Source organism: Theobroma cacao, chromosome 5, assembly GCF_053813885.1.
Source record: "Theobroma cacao isolate CCN51 chromosome 5, ASM5381388v1, whole genome shotgun sequence".
Taxonomy (NCBI): domain Eukaryota; kingdom Viridiplantae; phylum Streptophyta; class Magnoliopsida; order Malvales; family Malvaceae; genus Theobroma; species Theobroma cacao.
Genome location: NC_142643.1, coordinates 3778556 through 3806059, shown reverse-complemented (window position 1 = coordinate 3806059; position 27504 = coordinate 3778556). Strand labels below are relative to the sequence as shown.

At 36.7% G+C, this 27504-nt stretch overlaps 5 protein-coding genes across 7 annotated transcripts; 2 read left to right on the top strand and 3 right to left on the bottom strand.

Annotated features, from left to right (window-relative positions):
- The first annotated feature begins 266 nt into the window (after positions 1-266).
- PIP5K9 (phosphatidyl inositol monophosphate 5 kinase) lies at positions 267-7292 on the top strand. 2 transcript variants are annotated; one of them, XM_018121936.2, is made up of 10 exons: positions 267-508; positions 609-681; positions 1184-2577; positions 3096-3263; positions 4011-4176; positions 4463-4573; positions 4809-4996; positions 5315-5463; positions 6120-6279; positions 6724-7292. In XM_018121936.2, the coding sequence occupies exons 3-10, from the start codon at positions 1316-1318 to the stop codon at positions 6995-6997; spliced, it is 2478 nt and encodes an 825-aa protein (XP_017977425.2). In that variant the 5' UTR covers positions 267-508; positions 609-681; positions 1184-1315; the 3' UTR covers positions 6998-7292. The 2 variants fall into 2 exon arrangements, with proteins under 2 accessions (XP_017977425.2, XP_007027476.3); XM_007027414.3 differs by lacking the exon at positions 609-681.
- Positions 7293-7815: 523 nt separating this feature from the next.
- Positions 7816-10595, bottom strand: LOC18598062 (hydroxyproline-rich glycoprotein family protein). The gene is made up of 7 exons (XM_007027412.3): positions 10309-10595; positions 10046-10215; positions 9366-9442; positions 9190-9255; positions 8852-8926; positions 8695-8769; positions 7816-8444 (listed from the first exon to the last, which is right to left on the bottom strand). Exons 1-7 carry the CDS (start codon positions 10458-10460, stop codon positions 8043-8045), a joined length of 1017 nt encoding a protein of 338 aa, XP_007027474.2. The 5' UTR covers positions 10461-10595; the 3' UTR covers positions 7816-8042.
- Positions 10596-12813: 2218 nt separating this feature from the next.
- Positions 12814-16662, top strand: RABC2B (RAB GTPase homolog C2B). Its single transcript, XM_007027411.3, has 6 exons — positions 12814-13113; positions 13213-13281; positions 13978-14043; positions 14787-14908; positions 15808-15936; positions 16319-16662. The coding sequence occupies exons 1-6, from the start codon at positions 12972-12974 to the stop codon at positions 16427-16429; spliced, it is 639 nt and encodes a 212-aa protein (XP_007027473.2). The 5' UTR covers positions 12814-12971; the 3' UTR covers positions 16430-16662.
- A 1987-nt stretch (positions 16663-18649) lies between these two features.
- On the bottom strand, positions 18650-23314 carry LOC18598060 (Ankyrin repeat family protein). 2 transcript variants are annotated; one of them, XM_088806921.1, is made up of 7 exons: positions 23155-23314; positions 20754-20983; positions 19887-19978; positions 19708-19786; positions 19529-19623; positions 19079-19174; positions 18650-19006 (listed from the first exon to the last, which is right to left on the bottom strand). In XM_088806921.1, the coding sequence occupies exons 2-7, from the start codon at positions 20929-20931 to the stop codon at positions 18926-18928; spliced, it is 621 nt and encodes a 206-aa protein (XP_088663047.1). In that variant the 5' UTR covers positions 20932-20983; positions 23155-23314; the 3' UTR covers positions 18650-18925. The 2 variants fall into 2 exon arrangements, with proteins under 2 accessions (XP_088663047.1, XP_007027471.2); XM_007027409.3 differs by having other exon boundaries at positions 20754-21002; positions 23155-23313.
- A 1216-nt stretch (positions 23315-24530) lies between these two features.
- On the bottom strand, positions 24531-26025 carry LOC18598059 (zinc finger protein ZAT5-like). Its single transcript, XM_007027407.3, has one exon. It carries the CDS (start codon positions 25515-25517, stop codon positions 24651-24653), a length of 867 nt encoding a protein of 288 aa, XP_007027469.1. The 5' UTR covers positions 25518-26025; the 3' UTR covers positions 24531-24650.
- Between the last annotated feature and the right edge of the window lie 1479 nt (positions 26026-27504).

The window sequence follows — 27504 nt, the reverse complement described above, 5'->3', positions numbered from 1 at the left end:
CGCCGCTGTAAAACTCAATTCACACGCGAGCTACAGCCGATCCGCAAGCGACGTTATCATCGCCTTCTAAATAAATTAAACTAATTCTCGTCTGAACTCTTAATTAATTATACACTTATAATTAAGAAGCCAATTATTACCATTAACTGTCAAAAATCAAAGGGCGAATTGGGTAAAGTCGTCTTTTCAGTAACGGTCGCACTCGCAGTGCTTGATTTTATTTTATTTTATTTTAATTTATTTCTATTTTTATATTTTGCATTTCGGTTTGCTTACTGAGTTTTGGTTCTTGTTTGTAGCTTGGAGATTCGAACCGAAATCGTCACCATCGAAAGGATTGATTTTCAAAAGCGAACGCCAGAGAAAGAGAGTGCGAGAGAGCGTTTTAGATTGTCAGCTTTTAAAAACAGCAACGAAACTTCTACTTCTTCGTTACAGTCCGTTTCTTGTCTCTTTGCTTTGCTGCAACTTTTGCTTTCGTCGTTGATTCTCTCCTTTTTCTTGAAAGGTACTCTCTGCCTTCTCTGTCCTCAGTTTTGTACGTACCTACGAACAAATATGCGACATATACGTATAACCGTAATGATGCTTCAATGTTTGAGTTTCAGATGAGTTGATTCATGTACGATAGAAAAACTGGTGGATTTTGTTGATCTCTTGAAACTTTTTTGTTTTTGTGATGTAAGTTAAAATAGTTTTGGTCTTTCATTTTCTTTAATTATATTTTTGTTTGCTAGGCGATGGATTTTTGTGTAGCATTGGTAAATAAATTTAGAAAGATTTGTAGTCGTTGTAAATGAGTAGAGAAGAAAGTGAGCTAAAGGATGAGGTAGTGTTTTAAAAATTTTGTGCTTGGAGTTGGTTTTTATTTGTTTTCTTATGTAGTTATTGAATCGGGAATTTAAAAGCTTCATTTTTGTGAAAATTTAATTAATTTAATTTTTTCAAGTGTTATTTTTGTATGTAGATGATTTTAGAGTGTGATTTCCATATAAAATTTACTTTACTCTGTTAGAGGCTTCAATTAAGCACTCGCTTACAGTTCTTTTGATTTTACAATGTGAATTCATCATGAAGTAGGAACTTTTTTCACCGTTTTACCTGTTGTATAATGTCTTCTTATGCTCTTGGAATAATTTGCTTTGCTACTAACGAATAGTCTGATTGTTTCTTTTATTCTTAGATCAAAGGAAGGAGAGTTTCGAAAGTGTTGTCATCAGAATCTTATAGTAAGATGTAATCTGTCCTCGAATGAGAACCTTGGAGTTGACATAATTTATCTTGTAAGAAACTGTAACCTTTTGGGGCATTATGCATGTCTGGTCCTGTGGCCACTGTTGAAAACGTGGAAGGAGCACTTTCTTGTGCAGAAAGAACAAAATCTCTTGATGCAATTACTGACATAGAAAACGGTTCTATACTAACTAATGGTGATGCTGTCCATAGTTCTGAGACTGCTGGATTTAGAGTTGGGGAACTCTTGCTTCCCAATGGGGACTCTTATTCTGGGTCATTGCTTGGCAATGTACCAGAAGGTCGAGGAAAGTATGTTTGGCAAGGTGGCTGTGTGTATGAGGGAGAGTGGAGCTGTGGGATGAGGCATGGGACTGGCAAAATACAATGGCCTACTGGAACTGTTTATGATGGTGAATTCTCAGGTGGTTATATGCATGGTACAGGGACATATATTGGCTCTAACAAATTGACTTATAAGGGGAGATGGAAGTTGAATCTCAAACATGGTTTAGGATATCAAGTTTATCCTAATGGAGATGTGTTTGAAGCCTCTTGGATCCAGGGAACAACAGAAGGTCCTGGAAAATATACTTGGGCCAATGGAAATGTTTATCTAGGGAATATGAAAGGTGGGAAAATGTCAGGCAAAGGGACTCTCACTTGGACAAATGGAGACACCTTTGAAGGAAGCTGGTTAAATGGAATGATGCATGGATTTGGAGTGTATACTTGGAGTGATGGTGGTTTCTATGTAGGAACTTGGACACGGGGTTTGAAAGATGGAAAAGGATCATTTTATCCAAAGAGCAGCCGGCTTCCTGCCCTTCAAGAAGTTTACCTCAATGCTCTCAGAAAAAGAGGATTGTTACCAGATTTGAGAAAGCAGGTCCATGCACATATCCACCATGCTTCTTCTATAGACATGGGAAGCATCAAGGTTGGTGGCAACCGGGTATCCCATCGTAATTCCAATAAGCTCTCAGAAGGAAACTTATTAAATCTTGAGCAGTCTCGCAACAGAAATGTTTCCCTGGAAAGACGTTGGAGTCTAGAGGTATCTATAGAAAAAGTGATTGGGCACGATTCATCATTCGAGTTATCTGATTCTTTTACAGAAGGGGGAGAAAAGGGGAGCGAAACAAATGCACCAATCTTAGAACGTGAATACATGCAAGGAGTCTTAATTAGTGAGCTTGTATTAAATAATAGTTTTTCACCATCATCCAGAAGAGCAAAACGGAGACAAAAAAAGTTAGCAAAAGATATTAAGAGGCCTGGTGAAACAATCATTAAAGGCCATAGAAGTTATGATTTAATGCTCAGTTTGCAGCTTGGAATCAGGTTGGTCCTTTGTTTTAACTTTTATGCTTAGTTACCCTTTTCCTTGTATTAGACAATTATGGCTCTTGATTTTCTCATTTGTTTACTGTGCTAAAATTTATTACTGGTTTTGCAATCATCATGTGATAATGAATTCTATTCTCTCTGGTGCCCGTTGTATAGTTTGTTCAGACTGGAGTTTGAACAGCTGTTGTAATTTAATGTCCTTATAGATGTTAATAAAAAAACTAGAAGAGATGTGTGAAGTGGTTCAATGAATGAGTATAAACTAAGAATCTAAATGGCCTTCTCTGTTCAGGATAATAGATTAACTATTTATGTGTGCTTGTGAATCAGTTGCAGCTACTACATAAAAATTTTTCTTAATAGTAATTTAAAATTTCTGTATCCTTTATAAAGAATGCACGGAAAGATACATTACATTTATCATGGTGGAGAATCAATATCTGGAATTCACTTAATTTGCAATCACGTTGTTTTGGAAAATCTATTGCTGAATATGAGCTAGATGTGGCCAGATACACTGTGGGGAAAATTACACCTGTACAGAGAAGAGAAGTTAGAGCATCAGACTTTGGCCCCCGAGCAAGCTTTTGGATGAACTTTCCTAAAGAAGGGTCACAATTGACACCACCCCATCAATCAGAAGATTTTAAGTGGAAAGATTACTGCCCAATGGTTTTCAGGTTAGAGATACCTCCATTTTGTTAAAATATGGAGAATTTGTGTGTGCACTCATTATATTTTTTCTTATGTAGTCACTGGGAATTTCTCAGATCTTCAGAATTTTAATGAGCTCCTATGGTTCAGTTTGAAAGTTTGGTCTATCTGCAACTTAGATTACATGTCCTTTTAGAAATCAAACCTTTCTACTGGCATATTTCTTTTAAAAAGAAAGTGTTTTAAATTTTAATTGTTTTTATTCTTAAAAAGAATATATTTTGATAGACCGTAAAATTGATGATAATTTTGGGGTGAATGACATTTTGGTCAGATGTATGTCCTGCCAATTGAGAGACATATTATGTGGAGAGGCAGACTCTTGTAGAGATTTACTAGTATTAAGTTTTTCCTGCACTTTGATGTTTATAAATAGTAATAGTCTTATTTGCAAGATATGTAGAGCTTTTGAAATCCTATATGCTAGTGTCAGTCCATTACTTAAAAGCTGAACATACTATGTTACAGGAGTGCCACTTTACATCTATCTATGATTTTTTCAGTTTTATTCTTTTGGCACCCTATACAAGCTGCATCTTTGGGTATTATGTGATGCACTGGTATTCTTTAGAAAGTTCTCTATTAAATGAATACATTTTCAGAAAGTAAAAATTGCCTGCAACTTTGTTCTTTCATTTTGTTTTTTTAACTTATCTTGTGTGGATATTGTACTACTTTTGTTTCCCATGTGACATGTACAAAACTCACTGCAGAAATTTAAGGGAGATGTTCAAAATTGATGCTGCTGACTACATGATGTCCATTTGCGGAAATGATGCTCTCAGAGAACTTTCTTCTCCTGGGAAAAGTGGTAGTATCTTTTTTCTGTCTCAAGATGACCGTTTCATGATTAAGACACTCCGGAAATCCGAAGTAAAGGTTTGCAATCTCCATTTTTACCTTGTTTATTTATATTTTCTGGGAACTAGCTCGAGTAAATACTATAATGCTCACTGATTGCTCTAACTCGTAACTGTGCATGTCAATTCTGCAATAGACATTTGTCACAGTATGCAACTCTTTACTTTTCAAGCTCCTTTATTAAAAAGCAATACCTTACTGCAATGTATTGGCAATGTCATTCTGTCTCTGTTTCTAGTTCCTCTTCTGTCGCTCGTTTTTCCCTGGTCATTGCAGGTTTTATTAACTGAGTTCTTGCTTATAGGTTCTTCTAAGAATGCTTCCGAACTATCATCATCATGTGAGGTCATATGAGAACACACTCATAACAAAATTCTTTGGTCTTCACAGAATCAAACCATCAAGTGGTCAAAAGGTAATAAGCACAGTACAGTTCTTTCCTATGCAAGAGGGCTTTTTACCTCAATCCATACACTTTAATAAGGTGGTTTCACTGAATCCACTTGAATAAAATTATTGTTAGGTACTTTGACTAGGGACTATGTTTTACATTGCTTATTTCATGGTAGGTAATGAAAGGTTCCTTCAAGATTGCGGAATGCCTTTTGATCATGAGAAGCTAACAACCATAAACTGTATCCTTCTTGCAGTTTCGCTTTGTAGTGATGGGAAATATGTTCTGCACTGAGTTAAGGATTCATAGAAGATTTGACTTGAAAGGATCATCCCTAGGGCGTTCCGCGGACAATGTTGAAATTGATGAGAACACAACACTTAAAGATTTGGATCTCAACTACTGCTTTTATTTGGAACCTTCTTGGCAAGAGGCTTTATTAAGGTAACTGATGGATTTGTAGCTTTTATGTCAATACTATCCTACTTTTTGAAGTTGACATATTCTTGGTGTATCACTTGGTGATGTGAATTGTTCATTTCATGGGAGTAATGTTACTATTAATCCTTTTTTAGTAAAATATTTTTGCAATAATTTCTTTATTAGTCCAAGAGTTGGTTTACCTTCCAGTTCTGAGAACATAAATGGACAGTTTTCAAGATACAAAATTGTTTCTTTTCTACCGTACTGAAAGAGCATTGCTATATAATTTGTTTACCTTCAGAGCATGATTTTATCACACTTACATATATTTTTATGCAGGCAAATAGAGATTGACAGTAAATTTTTGGAAGCACAACGCATTATGGACTATAGCCTTTTGCTTGGTGTGCATTACCGAGCACCTCAGCATTTGAGGTCTCTCATGTCCTACAACACAGCAGATGGATTGGGAAGTGTTGCAGAGGAAGGTGGGCATTATGAAAATTTGATCTTCTATTGGTAGTATTTTCTAGCTTCTTCAATCTGGTTGACATAGTATACTGTCTTTTCTGTTTATTTTTTTGAACAGGATTTTAAGATTTAAAATTCTTTTAAGCATTATTGGGATCAGGTGACTAAGAGTGGCAGAGTCTGCAAAGAGAGAATAATTACATACTGACAAATTGAATTACAATTTATTGAAGATATAGTTTATTACACTACAAATTTAAAAAAAAAAAAAAACCGATGAGACCGCAATTTTTCCCAAAATCATTTACATACATGACAATGGGTATGCTATCAGTTTACCTCTGATAGAACCCAGAATAAAGAGGTTAGATAAGTACCCTACTAAGGACATATTTGAAACAACAAACTACATCAAATAAGACATGAGGTTGATACCAAATCAACTCCTTACTATTTTGACCTTAATAGCTTTTGGGTACTTTAAGATGGTGCGTAGTATCATTGGCCAGTGATAGAACCAGATATATGTTATGCATGGTAGGTAGTTCACACCTGTGGAATCTGGTCTATGCAATCAAAATTATCTGATCCAACTTCTTGGATGCCTACGACTTTTGCATCATCCTGAAGGACAGCAGACTGATTCCAAAATCCCTTGGTGTTCATATTTCAGAAGAGGATGAAATCTCCAACTACCCACAAGGCCTTGTATTGGTCCCCCGTGGGACAGATGACAATAGTGTTGTTGCGGGTTCTCATATACGGGGTAGACGTTTGCGAGCATCAGCTGCAGGTGACGAGGAAGTAGATCTCCTTCTCCCTGGTACAGCAAGGTATGATATCTTATCACCTCATGATGGTGTTGTTCCATTCTTGCAATGTCGGAAGGCCAAGAATAAGTTTCTTTATTGTTGCCTTGGTAGATTTGGGTATTTGATTTGTATAATCCCTGCTGGGAGGGATCATAGAAACAGAACAAAGCTGGGATAGTACAGATATGTAGTTAGTTACGTCTAGAAATGTTGGAAAAGCTGAAAAATAAATCTGTTGCCTATTGCTATAGCTATGAAAAGGTTCTTTTGTGCTCTGTTTTTTGTAAAAGCAATCTTTTCTGAAGTCTAAACTAAGAGACAAGGGATTGAAAGTGATGCAAATATTTATGCATAAATTGGCTATCTATTGAGTTCTCTTGCAGTGAATGAATTTTGATTTTTAATCAATTTTTTTTTTGGGGGGTGGGGGGGATAATTTTTAATTCTTTATCACTTGTTGAACAGACTCCAAATCCAGCTAGGTGTGAACATGCCAGCAAGGGCTGAGCAGATTCCAGGAAAAGAAGAAAACACATTCCATGAAGCATATGACGTTGTTCTGTATCTTGGTATCATCGACATTTTGCAAGAATATAACATGACTAAGAAGATTGAACATGCCTATAAATCTCTTCAGTTTGATTCTGTATCCATATCTGCTGTGGACCCCACATTTTATTCGCAACGCTTCTTGAACTTTATTCAGAAGGTATTTCCCCCAAATTCCACTGAGAATTGACTTGAGCTTTGGGTCCCTATTGTGCCCCTCTTGTGAGTTCTCGAAAGATGGCAAATGTTCCCAATGCTGTGAGTGGGAATGCTGAAATACTTGTTGGAGATGGTGATGTCCAGTGATGTAAAGTACTTGTAAAGATGTGCTTGTAGGGGCCGATTTTAATCTTCGTGTATTATAGTGAGTTATAGTTCCCTGCTATTGTTTTCTTCTGTTTTATGACACCATCGGAGCATATGTTGCCGGTTCCTGTTCTGTTTCTGTTCTCTTCTTTGCACCTTAAATAAGTTTCTTTTTCTTCTTTTTGGTATACATGCGTTTTAAGTTGATTACAATAAACAAGTTGAGTTTTCAAAGAAATTGAAAGTAGTTTTTAAGGACATTTATCAACTTTCTAACTTGCTCCTGGCTATAGGGCATGTGTGAGCAATTAACCATTTTGAGCATGAATAAAACTACCTGTTAGACTTTCAACTTCATCTCTCACCCCCAGTTTCTATTTCAAAATTTGCGTATAAATACGGTTGGGTAGCAGGCTAATCGATTCTGGATCTTGGATCTCAGTCTAAAAACAATGTATGAAAAAGAAAACTATGTAATTCCCATGTTTAAAACCAAACCATTTAACTTTAATTCATTCATTTTCGAAGCTCAGCTTAAAAATTAGCTTCAATCGGTGCTGCTCCCTAGACGTGAATATTACCTCCATTGAACTCAGAACTTGCAGACTTTGATATTGTTTCAAAATCAATGATCTATAACCGCTTTCAACCATTGAAGACCGTTAAAAAAGAGCTGTAAAACGCATTGCAAGTGTTCAGATCTTTAGCAATAGGCTTATCTGAGCAAATCGCACTGACATGTATAGCCAAAGTAGCACGAACTGGAACAAAGATACACCTTGAGGACACTCTTGAGTGTTTTTTGCCCAGGTAATAACAACCCAATTACCAGTTTTAACTTATCTGACCCATAAATGATTCAAAAATGCACTAATTTGCATACATCTTTCATAGAGATAAGCCTATCGAGACACTGCATGCCAGGTGACCTACTGTCCCATGTTAGGAGGTGGCGGGGGTGGGTGGCCCTGCATCTGTTGACCAGGAAAACCTTGTGGAGGAGGGATTGTTGGAGGCCTAGGAGTGAAATTTGCCATTGTCCCACTACCCCCAGGAGGTGGGGGTGGGGCTATAGGAGTTCCACCAGGAGGCATAGGCCTAGGACCATTTCCCATGGGTGGTGGTGGAGGTGGCAATGAACCAGGCACTGGAGGTGGAGGGGCTCTAGGAGGATTTGGCAGTCCTTGTGGTGGAGGGGGTGGTGGTGGTGGAGCATGAGGTGGTGGGGGCAGAGGCCTTGGAGGCGCACCTGGCGCCGCAGTACCATTGGCTGGAGGGGGAGGTTGAGGTTTGTTTGCCTCTAGCGGCTTCGTTTTGAAATATACTTGCAGCTGCATGTTGATAAATGCCAAAAAAAAAGTAAGATACTATCTAAAAAATTTTTGAAAAATTATCAGAGCTTCTATGTAAAATTAGCAACTAATCCTGCCACATAGAAATATTAGCCATCCAATTCAGCTTATTATTGACAGTCCTCATTAACTTTATAACATCAACATGGTTACCAGGTACAGGAGGAAGAGGGAGAAGAAAAAAGAGATAAACATATGAAGCAGTAAAACTCATGTCAAGTAAACTAACCGTGAACATTTTTGAGTCCGGGTCCCAATGTGAGAAGAACTTGGGAGTGGATTTGTCGATCTCTGTGCTAGGGACCTGAAAAGGTAAATTAAATATATAAGAACAAATGCTAAGCATAATCTAAATGAATCTATAGGGAGCACTATGATCGACTTACCTTGAAAGCTATGATCTCATATGGTTCTGCTGCAAACAAGAGATACTGATATCTCCTATCAAAAGGTTGCACTCTCTGCATCCACAAACAGTAAAAATAAAACGAGGTTTAGATTTTGCTTTAGATTAAGTGTTGGGACAATGTGAAGTTTGGGTTTTATTGCTTGTAAAGGACGAAATAAAAATAAATAAATAAAAAGTGGAGTAGCATGAAAACATGAACAAGTTTAAGTGCAACTGTATATAAAGGAGGGAGGAACAATGGGAAGCAATCATCAATTATCCAAACCACGAAAGGACTATGAAGTAATAAAAAAAAGTAAAAATATAGAGTCAAACCTGCTCATATGACGACATAACACGGTGCCTTGGCTTTGTATTGTCTTCTATTTCAGGATATTCAATCTGCATGAAACACCAAACGATCATTTTCCACAAATAAATGAAAGGATTTAAGAAAAAATGAAGAAGCTATTTTTTGATGCAATACATTTGCTGTTGGACATAATATGCACCTGGAAGAGAAGAGACCTCTGCTTTGTCTCTGGATCATATTGCTTTGTCACACGATACCCCGGCCTGCCAATTTTGACTGCATGAGCAACAACAAATGAGCTAACTTTTATAAGTCAAGAAACAAATAAGGAGACTCTGTGAACAGATATACAAAAAGCTTGAGATTGGTTCATATGCGAATTTGAATGTTCACAACAAGGATTGTAAAAAAGCAATATTAGATTTAGAAAGGATTTTCTTCAGTGTTTTGGAATGGTTCTAGTAACTTAGAAGTTAAAGCTTCTGTTAGTGCGTGAAAAGAACATATAAACCTTGGGAATGTATCAGATACTTTTAGCAATAAATTACTAATTTGGAGTAAGTTGATACATTAAGGCATTTATCTTAAGCCATTTGGATACATTGTAACCGATAAATGTTAAGATGTTCCTTACTTGAAAGTGAGATTTCTTTCTGAAAACCCATTTTGCATGCCGTTAAGAAACTCATTTACTCGTTTTCTACATAATCTCAATTCATCTTAGTCCACAAAATCAACCCTTACAACTACTAATATACATAGAACTAGATTTTTAACGCATAACTTTAAGTACAAGACACTAACTTCATGCTAACAAGGAACTAAAACCAACAATAACAAAAATTGACAAAGAACAGGAGGATGATAAGAGAGGCATGCCTGTTTTCCGAACAGAAACTTTACGCTTGTGAGGCTGAGGCTGAGCGGGAGCCTCCTTAGCCTCACGCGCCGCTCTCTTAGCTAAATTGGTCTGGTGCCGCTTCCCTTGTGTATGTGCCAAGTAGTTCCCTTCATTGTTGTGTAGCGTCAAGCAAAGCTTACACTCATAACTGCCCAATTGAATAAAACATTTACTCTTTAAGAAAAAAAAAAAAAACGAACTTTAAGTATAAAAGAGGGAGAAATTGGATGATAAATTTTACCTGCCCAGATGGTTGCGCATAAAATACGGATCTTTGGCGAGGTCGATGGTCTCGAGGGCGAGTCTACGAAGGCGCTCACGACGGTCCATGGCTTCCGTCTGGGCGGAGGCAGCGCCTCCGGAGCCGGGTTTGGAGCCCCAGTCTCTGTCCATGGTGCTCTCGATTCTTCCTTTGGCTTTCCCTCCTTTGTTAGGGTTTCAATTTGGGGGTTTCTTTTTGGCTTACACTGGAGCTACTGCTGATCTAACTGGCGATTTGGCGTTGCCAGGTCACGTCGTGGAAATGGCGGTGGCAAATCCCAGTTTTAAGGGTCCTACGGTTGGGCTTTAAATGTTAAAATAAAAATCAGGCCTATTACAAGACTGGGCCGATTTGTAAAATGCATTCATTTGGTTTCTGGGCCCAAGAAAGCTGAACTTTCATGGCTGTTGAGGCCAATGGTAGTCTCAATCGAATCAATGAGCCCTTTGCCACAAGAATTAGGGCGGTTGAACCCTTCTTGGGTTTTCGGTTAAATCCCAAAGTCAAAAGCTAGAAATGGCCCAATTCCTAAACTCGTAGGGCCCCCCTAAGGATAGGAAAAGCATGACCTAACACTAACAACTTGGACCATAATGCTTTAAAGTTCTATAGGCAATGGCCCCATGCACAGATACAATAAGTCAGGTGTTGGTATTGGTATTATAAGCGCCAGAATAGCTGTAATGATGCGTGTTGCTTAATTTGATCCAAGTGTGTTGAACCCCGTATTTAAAATCAGCACGCTGGTTTCTCACTTTACATGACCCAGAATATGAGGTTGTAGATAGCAAAAGCGTAATTATCACATCCAGTAAAGCATCCCTCGTTGCTGTGCCCTGCCCAAACATGCAGGCCACTCTCTGTCTCAAATCTTATTGTGCTGACTCATTCCCCATGTCCATCGAAAATTGATCATAAAACAATACTTTATTCTTAATGCTTCACTAAAACTTTGGACAAGCTTTATACCTTTTAGTAATCTCCAAACATGGCTTCTCCTGCCATCTTTTCCAGCTGGGTAATATAAATTTCAAATAGTGACACACGCGTCTCGCACGTGATTATAATTTTTATTTTATAAATTAATAACGATAACAACTTATTCATTTTACGTAAAATATAAAGTTTATAATTAACAACTCTTTTTAAGGTTGATATTACATTACAGAAAAACGTGAAATATGTGAATTTGTTTCATAATTACATTTTAAACTCTCGATAGGACGTCGAAACAGTTTAAAAGAAAATTAACCCTAACTTAAAATGTTAGATTTACTTCATACTTGGAGCTGTAAAATATGAGTAACATGTATGTGAGGCATTCCACAAACAGTGACAACTAACTAAAGACTAATGCACCACTATTCATACCTTTTAATTTTGTGCAACAAAGTTTGATTAATTTGGTGATGATAATCACTGTTGCTATCACTGGTATATATATTCTTGGATTCTAAAGAAAGGGACTCTCAACAAACTTCAACACGAACAGGTCAAGGGTTTTTATCACTTTCTTGCTGACTTTGCCATGAATTTCTTCTTGTTCTCCATTAATCCAGATTTTGTACCCTTTCTGAATATATATTGCTTGGAGCAAACCCGTAACCTTATTCCTTTCCCTTGGAAGCTAATGGGCAAAAGTGGGGGGCTACAGGCATTTATGGAGAATCTCCACAATCTGACATTAGCACCATTTCGGTGTGAATATATCACCTTTAAATTAATAAAATATACTATATATTATATTATAATTTGAATATAACCAAACTAACGTCTTATATTTGTTTTTAGCTAAGTATATGCTAGCTGTTTGTGATGATTATCATGTCCCATCGCCTTAGGAAATATGCCTAGACCCAAAATTTAAGCTACGCTAATCAAAAAATCATCAAAATTTAAATTTGAAATTAATACAGCTCACTAATTTAGGGCTAATGTGGTAATAATTATGCTTGTTTAAATTTATAAAAATAAAATAAAATTAAAATTTCCTTCCTCTATTGTTCATAAAATCGAAATATTAATTGATAAAAAATGGGTTTTAATTAAAGAAGGGATATTTGAAAAATAAATTTCCAAGACTATATGATTAGATACAAAGCTTAATAAAATCCTTGTTGTTTACTTCTCAATTAAGGCCTTGATCCAAACAGTTCCTCAACATCTCCCATGAAAGCACCTCTCCACCAGACGGTTGGAACGTGTTGTCCACGCTCCAGTCTTCCCGCGTGCCACGTCGGTACTATTTCAACTGTAGGACCCTCCCAAAAGTACAAACCCCCGATCTCCTTCCAAAAACGACATCGTATCCATGAAAAAGAGAGAGAAAACAAAAAAAGAAAAGAAAAAGGAAAGAATAACGTTGGTGTCAGGTGTTCCCCAGTTAGCCGTTTTCCTTTAGCTTCTGTCTCAAAGAAGGCATTGATTCCCTCTTTCTCTTTCCTTTTTCTTTCATTATATATTGCTACATTTCTTTTGCACTGTACTTTTGAGAGAAAGAAGCCATTCATTTTATCACCCTAGGTTTTATTGTTTGGGGGGGGGGGGTTGATCATCATTGGATACAACAGAGACTTTGAAAAGAAGAGCAAAAGGAGAGATTTTAAAAGTTGGGTTTTTGTTTTTGGATAGAAAGAATTGAGATGGGATCATCGTCAGGGCAAAGTAGTGGAAGCTATGATCTTTCATTCAAGATCTTGTTGATCGGAGACTCGGGTGTCGGCAAGAGTAGTCTTCTTGTTAGCTTCATTTCAGCTTCTGTAGTTGATCTAGCTCCAACCATTGGTAACACTTGTCTTCTGTATTTTCTTGACTTTCTCGCTGGATCTTTGATTGGTTTTTTGGTTAAATGTTTTTTGGGTTTTGGTTGAATCTATGTTGTAGGTGTGGATTTTAAGATCAAGTTGCTAACAGTTGGTGGGAAGAGGTTAAAGCTTACTATTTGGGATACTGGTATGAAACTCCTAGGAATGTCGTTTTATTCTTTCATTTTAGTCTTTGAGTTTCAAATTTGGATCATTTGTCAACATCTTTCAGTCTAATTGAAGTCAATTGATTTTTCTATTTTACATAGAAGAGAACTCACTTTTACTGACTTAATGTTCACTGATATATTAGTATGACATTGGCATCATTGTCATCCGAGCTCTATTCGTACTGTTCTAGTGCTGGCTGCTTGGATATTGACCTTTTATTTGACCCTCTCCCTTAAACTGTTACCATGACGAATATTGTCTGATTTTTCTCATAAAAACTGTTCTACACACTTGGAAAAAATGTTTGTGGTTAATGCGTATTGATCTGCTTTTTCTTTTATGGCACCATGTCTGCACTCAGCATCTGCGGCATCAACTTTGAAATCCAATTTCAGGAAAGTTAGATACACCATGTGTGGATGAAAAGACCTGTAGAATTGATGATATATTAATCAGTTGAAATGAGTTTCTGGGTTTTCATTTTGTTGTCAGTGGTATGTTGCTACTTTTCAAACGTGAGAAGAAAACGCTTTCTTGACCTGGACAGCTGGATGTTGTGTCTTTAATCTTTTATTAGCTATTAACCTTTTTGTTTTTAAAATTGCATTAAAATAATTGTCTTACAACGTGGAGAAATCATGATTGATTTGTGGAACCATAATGCTCCTTGTAGCTGGACAGGAAAGGTTCAGAACATTAACAAGCTCTTACTATAGAGGTGCCCAGGGGATCATACTTGGTAAGTTCATCTTTCTGGTCCATGTATGACTTACTCAACTTTCTTGATTTTGTTTGATGGAACCTGTCACTGGTTTCAAGTTGCAAATCATTAGCAATCTGATATCACTTCACAATGCTATCATAATCATTTATGTGTCCGATAACAAGATTAGGAACTGGTTCTTATGACACTATAGAAGACAGAGTCATGAATATTGTCATACATAATGTTAAAATGTTGATCAAGCTTATCCTCTTGAACTGGCTAAGCACAAGTTTGGTTATAGGTGCTGAAAGATTATGACAAATATAGATTAAATAGGTAAGAAATTGTTTAATAAAAATGAAAGCAATGATAGTTTATTTTAGAAAGATGAACAGCATACAGAAAGCAGTTTGGACACATTTCGTCTCTTTCTCTCTCACACATTTCATCTCTGTGTTCCTTTATTCCATAATGTAATTGTATTCTCAATGCCTTAGTGAATCCTTTCTATGAACATCTGCTTGCCGGTTGGCAGGAGCTCGATTGTTCTACAATTCCATGCAGTTTTTATTTATGGCACAAACAATTGCCACTTTTTTCTTGGCTTAGCAATACATATTGGTGGTTGCTGGATCCTAAAAGTTATATTCTTGTCCCAAATAAATTACCAATCATGGTTCTTGTCAATTCTGCCCAAGGTGTTGAATAAAATATATCGCTTGCCCATGGTTAAAATTGCCTGAATTGTTTGACATATTTCTTGGCTTTGGTTATAGTTTATGATGTAACACGGAGAGAAACCTTCACAAATTTGTCTGATGTTTGGGCCAAAGAAGTGGAGCTCTACTCTACCAATCAGGACTGTGTAAAGATGCTTGTTGGAAATAAAGTTGATAGAGTAAGTCTATTGTTCTTTTTCCAAGCCTCAAAATTAATTTTCGATGATTTATTGACCCCTTTAGACCTCACCCCCGAAAAGAAAGAGTTAAATATAGATTAATAAGTTGTTAATGGGCAATTTTGTGATCTTACGAGGCAGAGTTCCTTTGCTCTCTTCATGTTGAAGAAACCTCATGGCAGAAAGTTGTTAAGAAAAAATCTATTAGTTGTACAGGGGCCATTACAACTTAATTCCTTTCTCTAGAAGGTTCTCGCCTTTATTCTCATCTTAGTTCCTTGCTCAGCCAATATTAGAATACTCTCGTCATGTTCTTCCCGATATTGTGTGCTCTCAAGATTAAAGTAGATACAAGATTTCATGAGAAAAAATCATAGGATTGCGGTGTACCATCAAATTATTTAACTAAAGGTAATAAATGAGTTTTACATGTAGATTAAACTTTGAATTAAACTGAACTTAAGACAACTCAATGATTCATCTTTAGCCGTGATGTATTTATCAATAGTAATGCAGACTTGAAAACTTCATGTCACTTTCACTGTTGAATTGGCTACCTTAACTCTTGCTTCTCTTTGCTTATGAAAGTGGGCTCTAGGTCCTCTCAAGTACATCTCTATCTATTCAGTTCTGCAAGCTGACTCCTGAAAATCCCTTGAAAATGGTTAAAGAGCTAGAAGAACAATGATAAATGGTTTTGTCTTAGTAATCCTTCTCTATAATAGCTGCCTCTCAAACTCCAGAAACTTGGCAAAATTGATTCCTTTGGTATACCAGTCTTCTCGTATTTCCTGTCTCTTGATATTGCATTTTATGTTTTCTCATTTGAGGACTTATTTTTTGAGTTATTTGCTTAATTTATAGTCTTATTCAAATATCCAATTTGTTTACATTTTCAGGATTCTGAGAGGGCTGTAAGTAGAGATGAAGGGATTGCACTTGCAAAAGAGCTTGGCTGTATGTTTCTCGAATGCAGTGCTAAAACAAGAGAAAACGTGGAACAATGCTTTGAGGAGCTTGCATTGAAGGTACTTTTCTGTGACAGCAATTTTGCACATAATCTTTCCTGTAATACATACAATATGTTACGTATTATTTGCTGGTGGGTCATGTTCAAAATGATCTAGAACCATGCAGTATATACATCAATCATTATGAATGGTTGTTTCCAAACTTTTTAAAGAGACAAAAGGATTCTTCATGAATGATGATGACAGCAATAAGTGACTACATTATTTAGGATTAGATGAGCATATCACAAAAAATTTGGATGATGGATTGCTGTGCAAATTTATCCACTTCTTTCTACTATTATGATATTACCAAGGATAAAGGCTTAGATCAAAGAAACAAAAGTGTAATGGCATAATCTCTTCCCTCAGTTCTGACCAGCTATGGATTATTTTTCAGATAATGGAGGTTCCTAGTCTTTTGGAAGAAGGGTCTGCTGTAGGAAAGAGAAACATCTTAAAGCAGAAACCAGAGTACCATGCTCCTCCTGGCGGTAGCTGTTGCTCTTAAATTGCAGCGGTACAGAGGCCGCAACGTGAAAGGTTGACATATATCAATAGAAAGAGCCCACACAGCCATATTGGTGGCTCTAAGCTTCCACCTTAACAGATTGTGAACAAAATCATGTATATGATAATTTCTTTTAAGATTCCATACTGCTTTTCTTTCCTATGGAGTTGCCATAGTTAAATTGTATCATTGTCACTCAAATTAACTCGTGTAAATTTGTTTGCCTTTTGTTTTTGTCTTGATTAATCTTTAGTTTGTTACTCATAGTAGAAAACCAGATTGAATGTCTTTCATTGATTAATTGACTGTAGGTATTGTTTAAACTTTGGACTGGCTGGCAAAAGTATTACTCACAGCTCTTTTTCCCCTCTTCTGTTTAGACTAACATTTTTGCTTTACTATTTTATTGAAATTAAATGAAGCAAAAATCAAATAACATCGTATTAATCTTTTGAAATTGGAAATAATGGAGGAGTTCATCAGTCATAGATATGAATCTTGGATTTGGAAATTGGGAAACCAGCATGATCCCTCCCAAATTGCATTGGATTAAAATCTCAATAAGATTAGAAAAACCCATCAAAGAGTAAATATTAGATTTTCCTTTTTGAGTTAACCTTCAACATGGTGCAAGCGATAAATCCCAAGCTCCATCCATATTTCTCATGATCCAAACCAAAGCCATTATAACAAATTATTACTACACCATTTAGGTAGTCTGTCAACTAAAAACAAGATAACCTCTCTCTTTGGTGTCCATCTTTTGCCTTTGGAGTCAAAGTAACTCAAACAGAGGTAAAAACACTACAACAGATTTTGGTTTTAAAAAAGCTACAGCTTTTGCCAGTTTCTCTGGAGTCATTGGCAGCGTTAGGTTTTTTTTTTTTTTTTTATAATAGAGAAAAGATATTCGAACTCTACTCTTTTGACAGGAAATCATGCACCAACTAATGAGCTAAATGCTTAGGTGCAAGTCAGGTTTACTTATGTTGATAGGTTGATGCTTCCACCTAGTCTTAGTGCTGTGAGTAATCTCATCTAGTGTTCTCTACCTTCCCTTATGTAACCTGCCATTATGCTCTATCCAAATAGTGTAAATATAAGCATTCCATGACAGCCTTCGATATGATTGAAATGAGTGTCTTCTCCTTTAATCTGTGTTTTGCCCAGGCACATTCTCTACGCCAATCATCAATGCTTTTGGAGTAGATCACATAGCTGGATGCCATTTCTTGAGAATTACTGGCTGGTTGTTTATATGCCACGGACCTGATTCAAGAACCCAATTCTTAGTCTTTTAATTTGAAAACTACAAGCGAAAAGATTTTGCTCAACTCATTTTATATCCACAGATCCATTTTTCCCCCACAAAAGAAATTGATAAATTTTTGTACTTGAGTTTAACATGCGCTTCACGTCAAGCTCCATGGCCCTAATCTTAGAACCAATGCTAGCAAATACACAAAGTATAGTTTTTTACGGAAACTAAAGAGAGATTCAAGGTATACACAAGTTTTCCAAAGGCACGCTCAATTGTGGTGATAGAACTTGTTGTAAAAGAATCATCAGAAAATCCAAGTAGCAAGCAACTCTTCTACACGGACTATTGAAGACATGAATACTCTAAAACCAAAATTAAATGGAGAAGGTAAATTTAGCTTTGATTTTGGAAGAAAGTATTGGCAAGTTGAAGAGATATGAATACTCTAAAATGAAACAGCTGCTTAGTTTTTAAGTTTAATATCTGATAAGAATGGGGATAATGATAGTTGATTCCAAGCTTTACAGTTCATAAGTTTTCATTTGGTTGATTATTCTCAATTCTCGATCATTGATTTGGTTAATGGATATCCTAAATTAAAACATATGCGCAACAAGAAGATAAATTATAACAAGCAAATGACTGAGATATTAAACAAGGGAAGTACAGTTAGTATTAATTATTATCAGGTGTCAGAAAGTAATAGGTCTTTCTCTAGAGTGTGGCGAATAGTTTGGATAATTATTTAGCAGTAGTTATTGCATTAACCAAGTATAAAGAAAGATAAGTTGGTCATGGCTAAGGGATGCTACCACGAGGAACAGGGACGGTTGAGACTTGAGAGCGGCATCAGCTATAGCCTAAAGGCATTAGATGGTGCAGAAAACAAGCTGTCCAGTTTGAGCGGTCTTGCAAAGCTGCGACATTATATAACTAAATCATCCAAAAAACAAACTGCATAAGACATAAAATATGATTTGCTGTAAGAAATTTGTTCCTTTGGGATTAACAACAGTCAACAGGGTAGCACTAAAAGGCGATATAACTTACAAGCTCTCTCTTCTCCTAAGATACTAGTATGTATTAAATTAAATGAGAACAAAAATATTTCATCCTAGCCTCAAAATTATATGATGTCAATTGACCATGGCGGAGTGGCGGGAAAAAGTGGCCACCACTCAGCCATGCTCCTCTAACAGTTGCTAAACAATTTTCAAGAATCATCGGGTGTAGTTTCATTGGGAGGTCTCAGCCCCAGCAGCAGCATCAAAAACTCTCCAGGCTTCCGTTTCAGGGTCAGCTAGCTCACGCGGGATCTGCAGAATTACGGGTAAGAAACACATTGAGGAAGAGAACATATAAGTTCAAAAATTTTTCTTAAGGCTAACCTTTCCATATATGTTTGCCTTTGTTGGAGAAGCCCCATTAGCCAGCAACAACCTTATTACATCCACATGCTCACCTCGTGCTGCATGATGAAGAGGCTGACAAAACAGGGCCGGGCCATACAGACATGAAGTAGTCATGAACAAGACTTAAGTAGTATGTAAAATACATTTGGTATTCAGACAAATAAAGGAGAAAGACAGAGAGGGAGGAAAAAACTAAGCAGCTGTTTCATTTTAGTTGGTCATTTTAAGTATCCCTTGATAAGAGACCAAAGAATTTCCATTCTTATTTGCTTAAATAAAATTTTTGACCAGTGTGCAATCGTATGGCCAAGCAGAACAGAATCTATCGAAATGGAATCAATTGGCTTTAGATCTTAATTAATGGAGATGAAACCAAACATAGGGACATTAGAATTCAAGATGGTTCAAGTATTATGTAGTACTCACAGTATCACCTTCCGCATCAACTGTATCTAGCATCCTTTTCAGACATCCAGCGTTGGTGGCAGTGCCAAGTAGAAGTTGTACTATCTCAATAAATCCTGAAAACGTCATCAGAAACAAAAGAAAAAAAAAGTCAGTACCTAATTAGAGATGAAGATTCTACACAAAAATATACAGCCTACCCCCTGCACAGGCATCATGTAAAGGAACTGCCCCATCTTCATCCTTGGCCTCAAAATTAGCCCCTCTTTCCAAAAGTAGCTGCATGGGATTAAATTATCAATCATAAGATTTTTGGGCTAGAACATAAACAGCATCCAAAATAACCAATGGGAAGAAACATCAATAGCAGGACACTGACCTGGACACAAGGCAGATAACCATAAAGGCAGGCAAGATGGAGAGCTGTATCCCCATCTTCTACAGGTTCATCAATGCTGCCATTCAAGTTGTCTACATAATCAAGTGAAAAATAAAACGCATCAGCAGGAGCTACAGTAGACAAGGACATTTTAATGTGCAATTAAAATGAAAGAAACAGTATATCAGGTGTTCCTTTGTGAGAACATATGTTGAGTAACAAGCAAAAGAGTATAAATCCTTCCATTTCAATCGATATCTACTAGTGAGGTTACATTACCAGCAAAAATCAAAACTCAAAACTACAATAAGCAATTAGACTTGCTCAGAAATTTGCCTCAACTTCAGCTCATTCCACTTTTCATATATCATTATAAACTATAAATCATATATGCAAAGCTTTGATTTCTAAGTCGCTATGGATATGTTAACTACCCACTTCCTTCTATCGTTAACAAACTTAGATCAACATAAAAGATATTCCTTTACTTCATCTATTTCCTATAAACACTTTCATCATTTACTTCGAATTCCAATCTCTTGACCAAGTCTACAAAAAAAAAGTTCCCATTTTGATTCACAAGTAATTACTATTACCAAACCAGCATTAACCCAAAATTACTACATGCTTAAGAAATCAAATAGAACTGAAACAGGTTATCTTAAAAACTCATAAAAAAACCCAACAAAAAACAACTTTCAGGACAGATCAAAACAACCGCCCAAAAACTAACCTTTTTTAGTTTCAAAAAAGAAAAGGATAAAACCCCAGCGTTTTAAGGTAATCAAACACCAAAATTTAATGAACGAAGCTAAAACAAAGAGGAAAAGGAGAGAAAAGTAGAAGTAAACGAGGAAGGGAAACAACCAAGGGCGAGGCGAAGAGCGTCGAGGTCGCCGAGCTGGGCGGCGGCGGCGAGGTCACGGAGGTGAGGAGGAGTGTCGGCTTCAAGGTCCATTTCCAGACCGTTTTCTTCGAAGAGAGCGTTTTCGTCGTCGTGCTCGTCTTCTTCCATCAATCCATTGCGTCTCCCTGGAACCGCCATTATTTTTCTTTCGAATTTCTATTTCTCTGTTGTTTTCTCTTTGTTTTGGTTCCTATGGAGAATTAATAAACCTAGAATTTTGAGGGGTTTCGGTTTAGAAGCTTTGCCCCATCAGCAAATTTTTTTTACTTTTAACAGTAATAGTGTAGATTTTTCTTTTTCTTAATAAAGATATAAAACATATTTTAAAAATAATCGCTCAACTATTTAAAAAAATTTAAATAAACTTTTATTTTTTAGATCAAATAAGCTTTATGACTAATGTCACGGTTGAAACTTAAGCCCTATCATTTATAAAGCACAAATCCATTTTTTCAATCCAAAAAACATATCTAATTAGCTAAAGATCTATATTTATATATCCAAGACTCACTCCATCTCTTATTAATATGAGATTCGTGACATTCAACCCGCTTTTTATTATAAAAGAAAATGACTCTTATACTAGTCCAGGTTTACCTACACCCTTGTATCTCTCATGGAATTCATTGCGAGATCCATGACATTCTAGCCGCTCTTTACCACAAAGAAAAAGGACTCTTGCACTAATCTGGATTTATCGACACCCTTTTATCTCTCATGAGATCCACTAATCTTACTAAATACACAAAGACGAGGGACTTTTATACTTGTCTGGGTTTTTCTACACCCTTATATCTCTCATGGGATCCACTGATCTTACCAAATATACAGAGGAGAGGGACTTTTACATTAGTTCGAGTTTGCCTAGACCATTGGTCTACATTGGAGGTCCACTGATCTAGTTCGAGTTTGCCTAGACCATTGGTCTACATTGGGGGTCCACTGATTTTATATCAAATATCACAGGCTAAAACTTAAGCTTGAACTTGTACGATTTTAAACTTTGAAAATAGAGCTTAAATAAGCTTACAAATTACAAATTCATGTCTAATAAGTGGTGAAAAACTTATGTTTATATACTCAAGACTCACCCATTGTCTTTCTGATGTGAGATCCGTGACAACTAAGGCTTAACTAATTATCAATAATAAAAATACTACTTGTCATTTTATATTTATATGATATTAACATGACATGTTGATGTGACGATGATATTAAAAGTGAGAATATTACATGATAATGTCATCATGCCACATCAGTATTACATAAAACTATCTTGATTAAGGGGAAAAAAGGTAAAAAATTGAATTTTTTTGGTATTATTTATTGGAATTTCCGATCATCATAGGGTGATCAACAATTGGTGATTGAAATCTAGGTTTAGGGGGTTGGCCATGGGGAGAGAAGGTAGAGTAGAGAGACAAAAGAGTTAGAGAGAAGGAAGGAAGGAAAAATGAGAAAAAAATTTTAAATGTGCTTTAAATAATTTTACCAAAACGACATAGTTTGGACAAAAGAGAAAAGAAAAAAAAAAAAGAAAAGCCATGTAACAATTTTTTTATCTACACATCAGTTTCGTCTAACATGTTAATATCATGTCAGCACCACTAATGATTTGGATAAAATTAGATAAAGGAACTTAATTGTTTAAAATCTTAAAGTACTGGAACTAAATTAACTATTTTGAGATAGTAGGATTAAATTGATGAAGAAAACGTATAGTATAGCAACCTGTGATGTATTTTGACCAAATAGTATAATACTCATGAGGTATCAATATTTCGTATAGTACAAGAACTGTGATGTACCTTGACCAAATAGTATAATACTCATGAGGTATCGGTATTTTTTAAAGAAATATTAACTACTTGTGGATTTAAAATGAGTAATTATGAGTATAACTTTGTTTTTTTCTCGAAATTGTTAACATAGAAAGCACTATGAAGTATGAAGTATCAAAACGGAAAACATGCAAAAAATATGACGGGGGAGGTGTATATGTACATAGTTGCTTTTTCGTTAGTTCTGAAAGGGAAAAAGTGGGCAATAAGAGGGCTTTTTCTCTGCCCTCACTGGTCATTCCATTGAACTTGATGGTCATGTTTGGGCAATAAGAATTGGTCAGAAAGAAGCAGATATTTGTATTCTATTCAGCCCTGGATGCTGATCCTCTGCACTCCAACCATAGATTCCTAAAATCCTATGTATTGACATGGTCTCTAGTGCCTGCTCCAGGGGCCAACTCGGTGGGACATTGGTAGACTCAGGCCTTTCACCCCAAAGCCAAGACTTGCATGTTTAAGTTAGAAAAAAAAGGAAATTCCCAAATTCAACTAGGCTTAATATACCAGGATGACTTACCTTTGCGTTTGCCTATCACATCTGCAGAAACTGATCTCCACTACAAAACCCACACTTTGTATATGCTCCTCTTATTAATTGAGTGGCCACCATGGCCAGCATGCAGAAAAGAAAGAAGCTTTTTGCCCTCAACGACCAACAAAAACATTAAATACCATCTAAATTGTACATGTAATTGTAGGCCTCTTGAGAGCCATGAATATTAAAGATTTTAGGATTGGGTTGTTTTTGTTTGTTTTAGATAATGTGAGACCACCATACATGTGCCAATGTCAAATGAAAACAATCCCCTATTTCTCTGTCAACTCTCTCTCTCATGGATTTGGATGCCCCGAGCAAAGTGGTTCACATGGCGTGGCTTTTCAATACCCACCAAATATGCCCATTAGCCCCATTTGAGAAACTCCACAAATTTTAAGTAACCTCTTTAATTCATTGTTACTTTTCTCTCTCTTTCTCTCTCTCTCTCAAGAGGCTGCTATATGTTTGCATGGAAAGTGGAACAAGACAAAAAGGAAAAAACTAGGTATATGTAAGAGTTTGTTGTCCTCTTTGATCTTACCATGAATGGAGTCCTTACATATATACTTATTTATGACAACACACGTTCATCTTCACTTGAAGACAAGTATAGGATGAGAGGTATCTCTAAAGGCACTTTTTGCAGTGATCCGGTCTCAAACAATTTAATGCTATCATTGTTTTCAGTCTGTAGACGTTTTGGGTCTCAACCATCTTTTGACAAGAATGCTGCTAAGACTAACCTAAATCAAGTAAACAATCGGACTCTTCCGCTCACTAATCACCTTAAGCATAGATCTGTTATCAGGTCAGGTTCTTAATTAAAGTTTGGCTACTAAGTCAGGCTGTTTGTTTAAGGCATTAACAAAATTAATTTGGCCATTTGTTTGTTCACATGGGTCACTACATTAGCTGCGGTTTTAAAGCTGAGTGTGAGAGTGTGTGTAAGTGTGTGTAGTGTACTTGGCCTAAATGCATAGGTGGATCCATAAAAGGAGGGCAGTTAGCAATCTGGCTGGGTTGCCATCCGTTTAATTTTTGTCATATTAATGAAACAGATAGACAGAGACGGAGCTTTAGCTTTCTTGCAAACCAAAAAAGAGAACCTAATCCACCACTTTCGGTTGTGGAATTGGTGGTGGCAAACTCATGCCAAACACCCCCTCCCTAATTCTCCTTTGCTCTCCGACTCCTCTCTCTCTCTGTCTCTCTCTTTCTTTCTACTTCATCACATGCTTCTTTATCTTTTTATGGATCAAATGCTACCATGAAAAAACAAAATCTAGCTATAGCTAGCAACTTTACCAAAGAGTTTTTCAACTTTACTAACATGGAACAAGTTAAATTTCAAAGAATTCAAAGAATGGACAATTATGAATGATATTAGTGAGAAAATAATGTTAATCATACACATTGATTTTTGGGTGACAGAAACTTCCCCCCAAAAGAATTAAGAAGATATTGGACTTGCATTTCTAGTAATGGCAATCAACCAAAGAAGACGCCGAGAAAACCAGTAGCTTTTCCTTGGAAGCAAAGGAAAATTTAGTTTCCCTGTGATGATCATCTTCCGGGGCTGGAAGGTTAAGATCCAACTGCAGAACAGTTCTTGGTTTCTTGGACTCCTGTGATTCAGGACTTCTTGTTCCAACACTCAAAGCTGTTGTAGCCGTTGTTGTCGGTACATTAGTAAACGTCCTGTGCCTCCTCATATGACCCCCAAGAGCTTGTCCCGAAGAGAACTCAGCGCCACAAATCGAACATTCATGAACTTTGGATTTGCTGCTATTGCATAAAACAGCCTTATTTGTTATTTGGAGTGAAAGGGCTGTGTTCATGTTGTTGAATTGATCATCATCTTCTCTCACAAACACCAATCCTTTATTCTCTTCATTATTAACCTTGGGCTTCTTGTGGCTTGCTCTGTGTCCACCAAGCGCCTGGAACGAAGAGAAGCACCGGTTACATGTTTTGCACTGGTGAACATATATCCCCGTCTTGCTTGTTGTTGCCAAAGAAGCCGGTTCTGATGGTTTTATTCTTGTTTGGCCTTGAGCCAAAAGTATTAAACAATTGGCCATGTCTTCTTCTTCTTCCGTGCTAATTTCTGTTAACTCATCAACAGATGTTGTTGGAGAAGCAACAGCTCGTTCCAACCCTCTCGAATCATCACTATTTCTCCCACCTTCACCTCCACTTTCTCCTCCGCTAGATGTCGTGCTTGAAGCCATCAACAAAGTCAGAGGCGACAGCGGCCTTGGACGCTTGGTACGTTTGCCTTTGATGATTTGTAGCTGATCTTTACAAAGAACAACTTCCTCCTGACCCTCCATCATCATCATCTCTAATTATATTCAACAAAAAGCTTGGAAAAGAGAGAGAGAGAGAGAGAGAGAGAGAAAGAAATGGATGATTGGATGTATGTGATGGAAGCAAGAGAGGAGGGAGTGGATGTTAATATGCAGAAGATATGTTAATTCAGTGACAGGTTTCTATCAGGTAAGAGAGTCAAAAAAGAAAAAGATTGAAACCCCTGTGAACAGTTACCCTGGAATTTGCTTTCCAGTTTTGTGTTTCCAACCTTGGAAGTTATAAGAATATATAGGCACAATACGAAAACACAGGTGTATATAATAAGAGAGAGGGAGAGAGAAAGGAGTTGCATTACATATGAAAGGGAAGATGCAATGTCAGTATGAGAAGGCGAGGAAACGAGTGAGATTCGGTTGGCTTTGAAGCAAACCCATTACTTTTTCCCAACGATTCCCTTCTGGGAGGATTGGTTTGCAAGCCTGGAACCACAGAATTTGCGCCTCTCCACCCCCCTTTTTTCTCCTTTTATTTGCTTTTCTTGCTTGGAGTTTCTGTTAGTCCTTGTTAATACTTTTTGTAGCCTGGTTTTTTTAACTGCATACAAAACTACTTCAATTAAAACTACCTTTGCCCCAAGTTGGCATTTTGAATGGTTGTTTTGGTGACTAGTTCGGAATAATAAAGCTCCCTTTTGACTGATCAATATAACTAATAATTAATACCACTTTCTTAAGCCAACTAATTAACACAAGTATGCTCAATCCCCGTAACCATTCACTTAATTACTGCCATTTAGACCACCCCTCTTGATATTAAGTCATTAGATAACCGAATAGGTTAAGACTTCTAGAGACATTAGTTACTCCCTACAAAAAGGGCTCTCCTTGTATTAGTGTTTACCATATACATACAGCTTTTTACCCTCGTACTTAGTTGTCTTAATTTCTGTCTCTAAAAAGGATATTACATGTCTACAATTTCGGTTTTAATTATATGGACATTGTGTTAAGCCAGTAGTTAATCAAGCAGATCATGTGCAGTTGACCCACCCCCAGTAGTGAATTATATATACAGGGTTTGCTTCTCGGGTGGACAATAACCCCCCAAATCACGCCGGCTATGTGATCCAAATAATTTGATGAATTTCCTAATCTGTTTACCCCAATCATTTGGGGTTGGTAATGGCCACAGAAAAACAGTGACAGCCTTTCCATCAAAACACAGCAGTACATTCGATAAAAAGTCAATCATCAGAGATTATTTTTGTGAACCCTCCCTTTGGAGTTAGAATAGACCAAGAAGATCATTTGTTAATACAGTAGTGTGAATTAATTGGCATGTTCCATTTCTCCAAATTAATGAACCAGTTGACTTTAGCAACATAAACAAATTTGTGAGCAACATCATGCATTATGTATGCATTCATTTCTTAGTATAACTATTGTAAATTATTTTTGTACATTTGAGAAATATTAAGACAAAGCAACGAATTTGAACCTCAGACGCCAAATAAAAATAAAAATCATGTCAGGTTAAGTTGGAATTTCTCATATAAAGTAAGTTATAGCAAAAACAATTAGTTGCGTAGAACATTCTTGTTTTCTGTGAACAAGGCAGTTTGCATGTTGGAGTCAAGCAACCTGCCAAGCATGAACCGACCATCACACAAATTTTATAAAACGGAAGGACGGCGAGCTAGGTCACAGTTGCAATGGAGGAAGGGAGGGTTTGCCAATTCTACAAGAGAGTGTATGCCAAGTGAATGATTGGAGGGGAGGATCGTGTGTCGTGGATGGGATAGATTCTTGGCGTAAGGAATTATCATTTGGGAAGAAAGGATTGTGAGAGGCAAGTAAGGGCAAACGCCAGCATCAGCAGTAGTTAGTGACCTAAAGTAAAGCATCAAACTCTCAAACAATTTCTTCGTGGATTTGGTTGGTGAAGTACTTAAAAATGGAATTTCTTTTCTTTAAATTTGTTCTTTGCTTTCCATGCTCTTTTCTTGTTTCCTTAACT

Excerpts from the sequence above, each read along its gene's own strand:
- PIP5K9 (XM_007027414.3), top strand. The coding sequence starts at position 1,316 with ATGTCTGGTCCTGTGGCCACTGTTGAAAACGTGGAAGGAGCACTTTCT. Across the intron at positions 3,264-4,010 it reads TACTGCCCAATGGTTTTCAG|AAATTTAAGGGAGATGTTCA; the intron begins GTTAGAGATACC and ends AACTCACTGCAG. Across the intron at positions 5,464-6,119 it reads GGGAAGTGTTGCAGAGGAAG|AAGAGGATGAAATCTCCAAC; the intron begins GTGGGCATTATG and ends TTCATATTTCAG.
- LOC18598062 (XM_007027412.3), bottom strand. The coding sequence starts at position 10,460 with ATGGACAGAGACTGGGGCTCCAAACCCGGCTCCGGAGGCGCTGCCTCC. Across the intron at positions 10,216-10,308 it reads ATGCGCAACCATCTGGGCAG|TTATGAGTGTAAGCTTTGCT; the intron begins GTAAAATTTATC and ends TCAATTGGGCAG. Across the intron at positions 9,256-9,365 it reads AGAGGTCTCTTCTCTTCCAG|ATTGAATATCCTGAAATAGA; the intron begins GTGCATATTATG and ends TGTTTCATGCAG.
- RABC2B (XM_007027411.3), top strand. The coding sequence starts at position 12,972 with ATGGGATCATCGTCAGGGCAAAGTAGTGGAAGCTATGATCTTTCATTC. Across the intron at positions 13,114-13,212 it reads TGATCTAGCTCCAACCATTG|GTGTGGATTTTAAGATCAAG; the intron begins GTAACACTTGTC and ends TCTATGTTGTAG. Across the intron at positions 13,282-13,977 it reads GCTTACTATTTGGGATACTG|CTGGACAGGAAAGGTTCAGA; the intron begins GTATGAAACTCC and ends TGCTCCTTGTAG.
- LOC18598060 (XM_088806921.1), bottom strand. The coding sequence starts at position 20,931 with ATGGCGGTTCCAGGGAGACGCAATGGATTGATGGAAGAAGACGAGCAC. Across the intron at positions 19,979-20,753 it reads CGCTCTTCGCCTCGCCCTTG|ACAACTTGAATGGCAGCATT; the intron begins GTTGTTTCCCTT and ends TTGATTATGTAG. Across the intron at positions 19,624-19,707 it reads ACATGATGCCTGTGCAGGGG|GATTTATTGAGATAGTACAA; the intron begins GTAGGCTGTATA and ends TGACGTTTTCAG.
- LOC18598059 (XM_007027407.3), bottom strand. The coding sequence starts at position 25,517 with ATGATGATGATGGAGGGTCAGGAGGAAGTTGTTCTTTGTAAAGATCAG.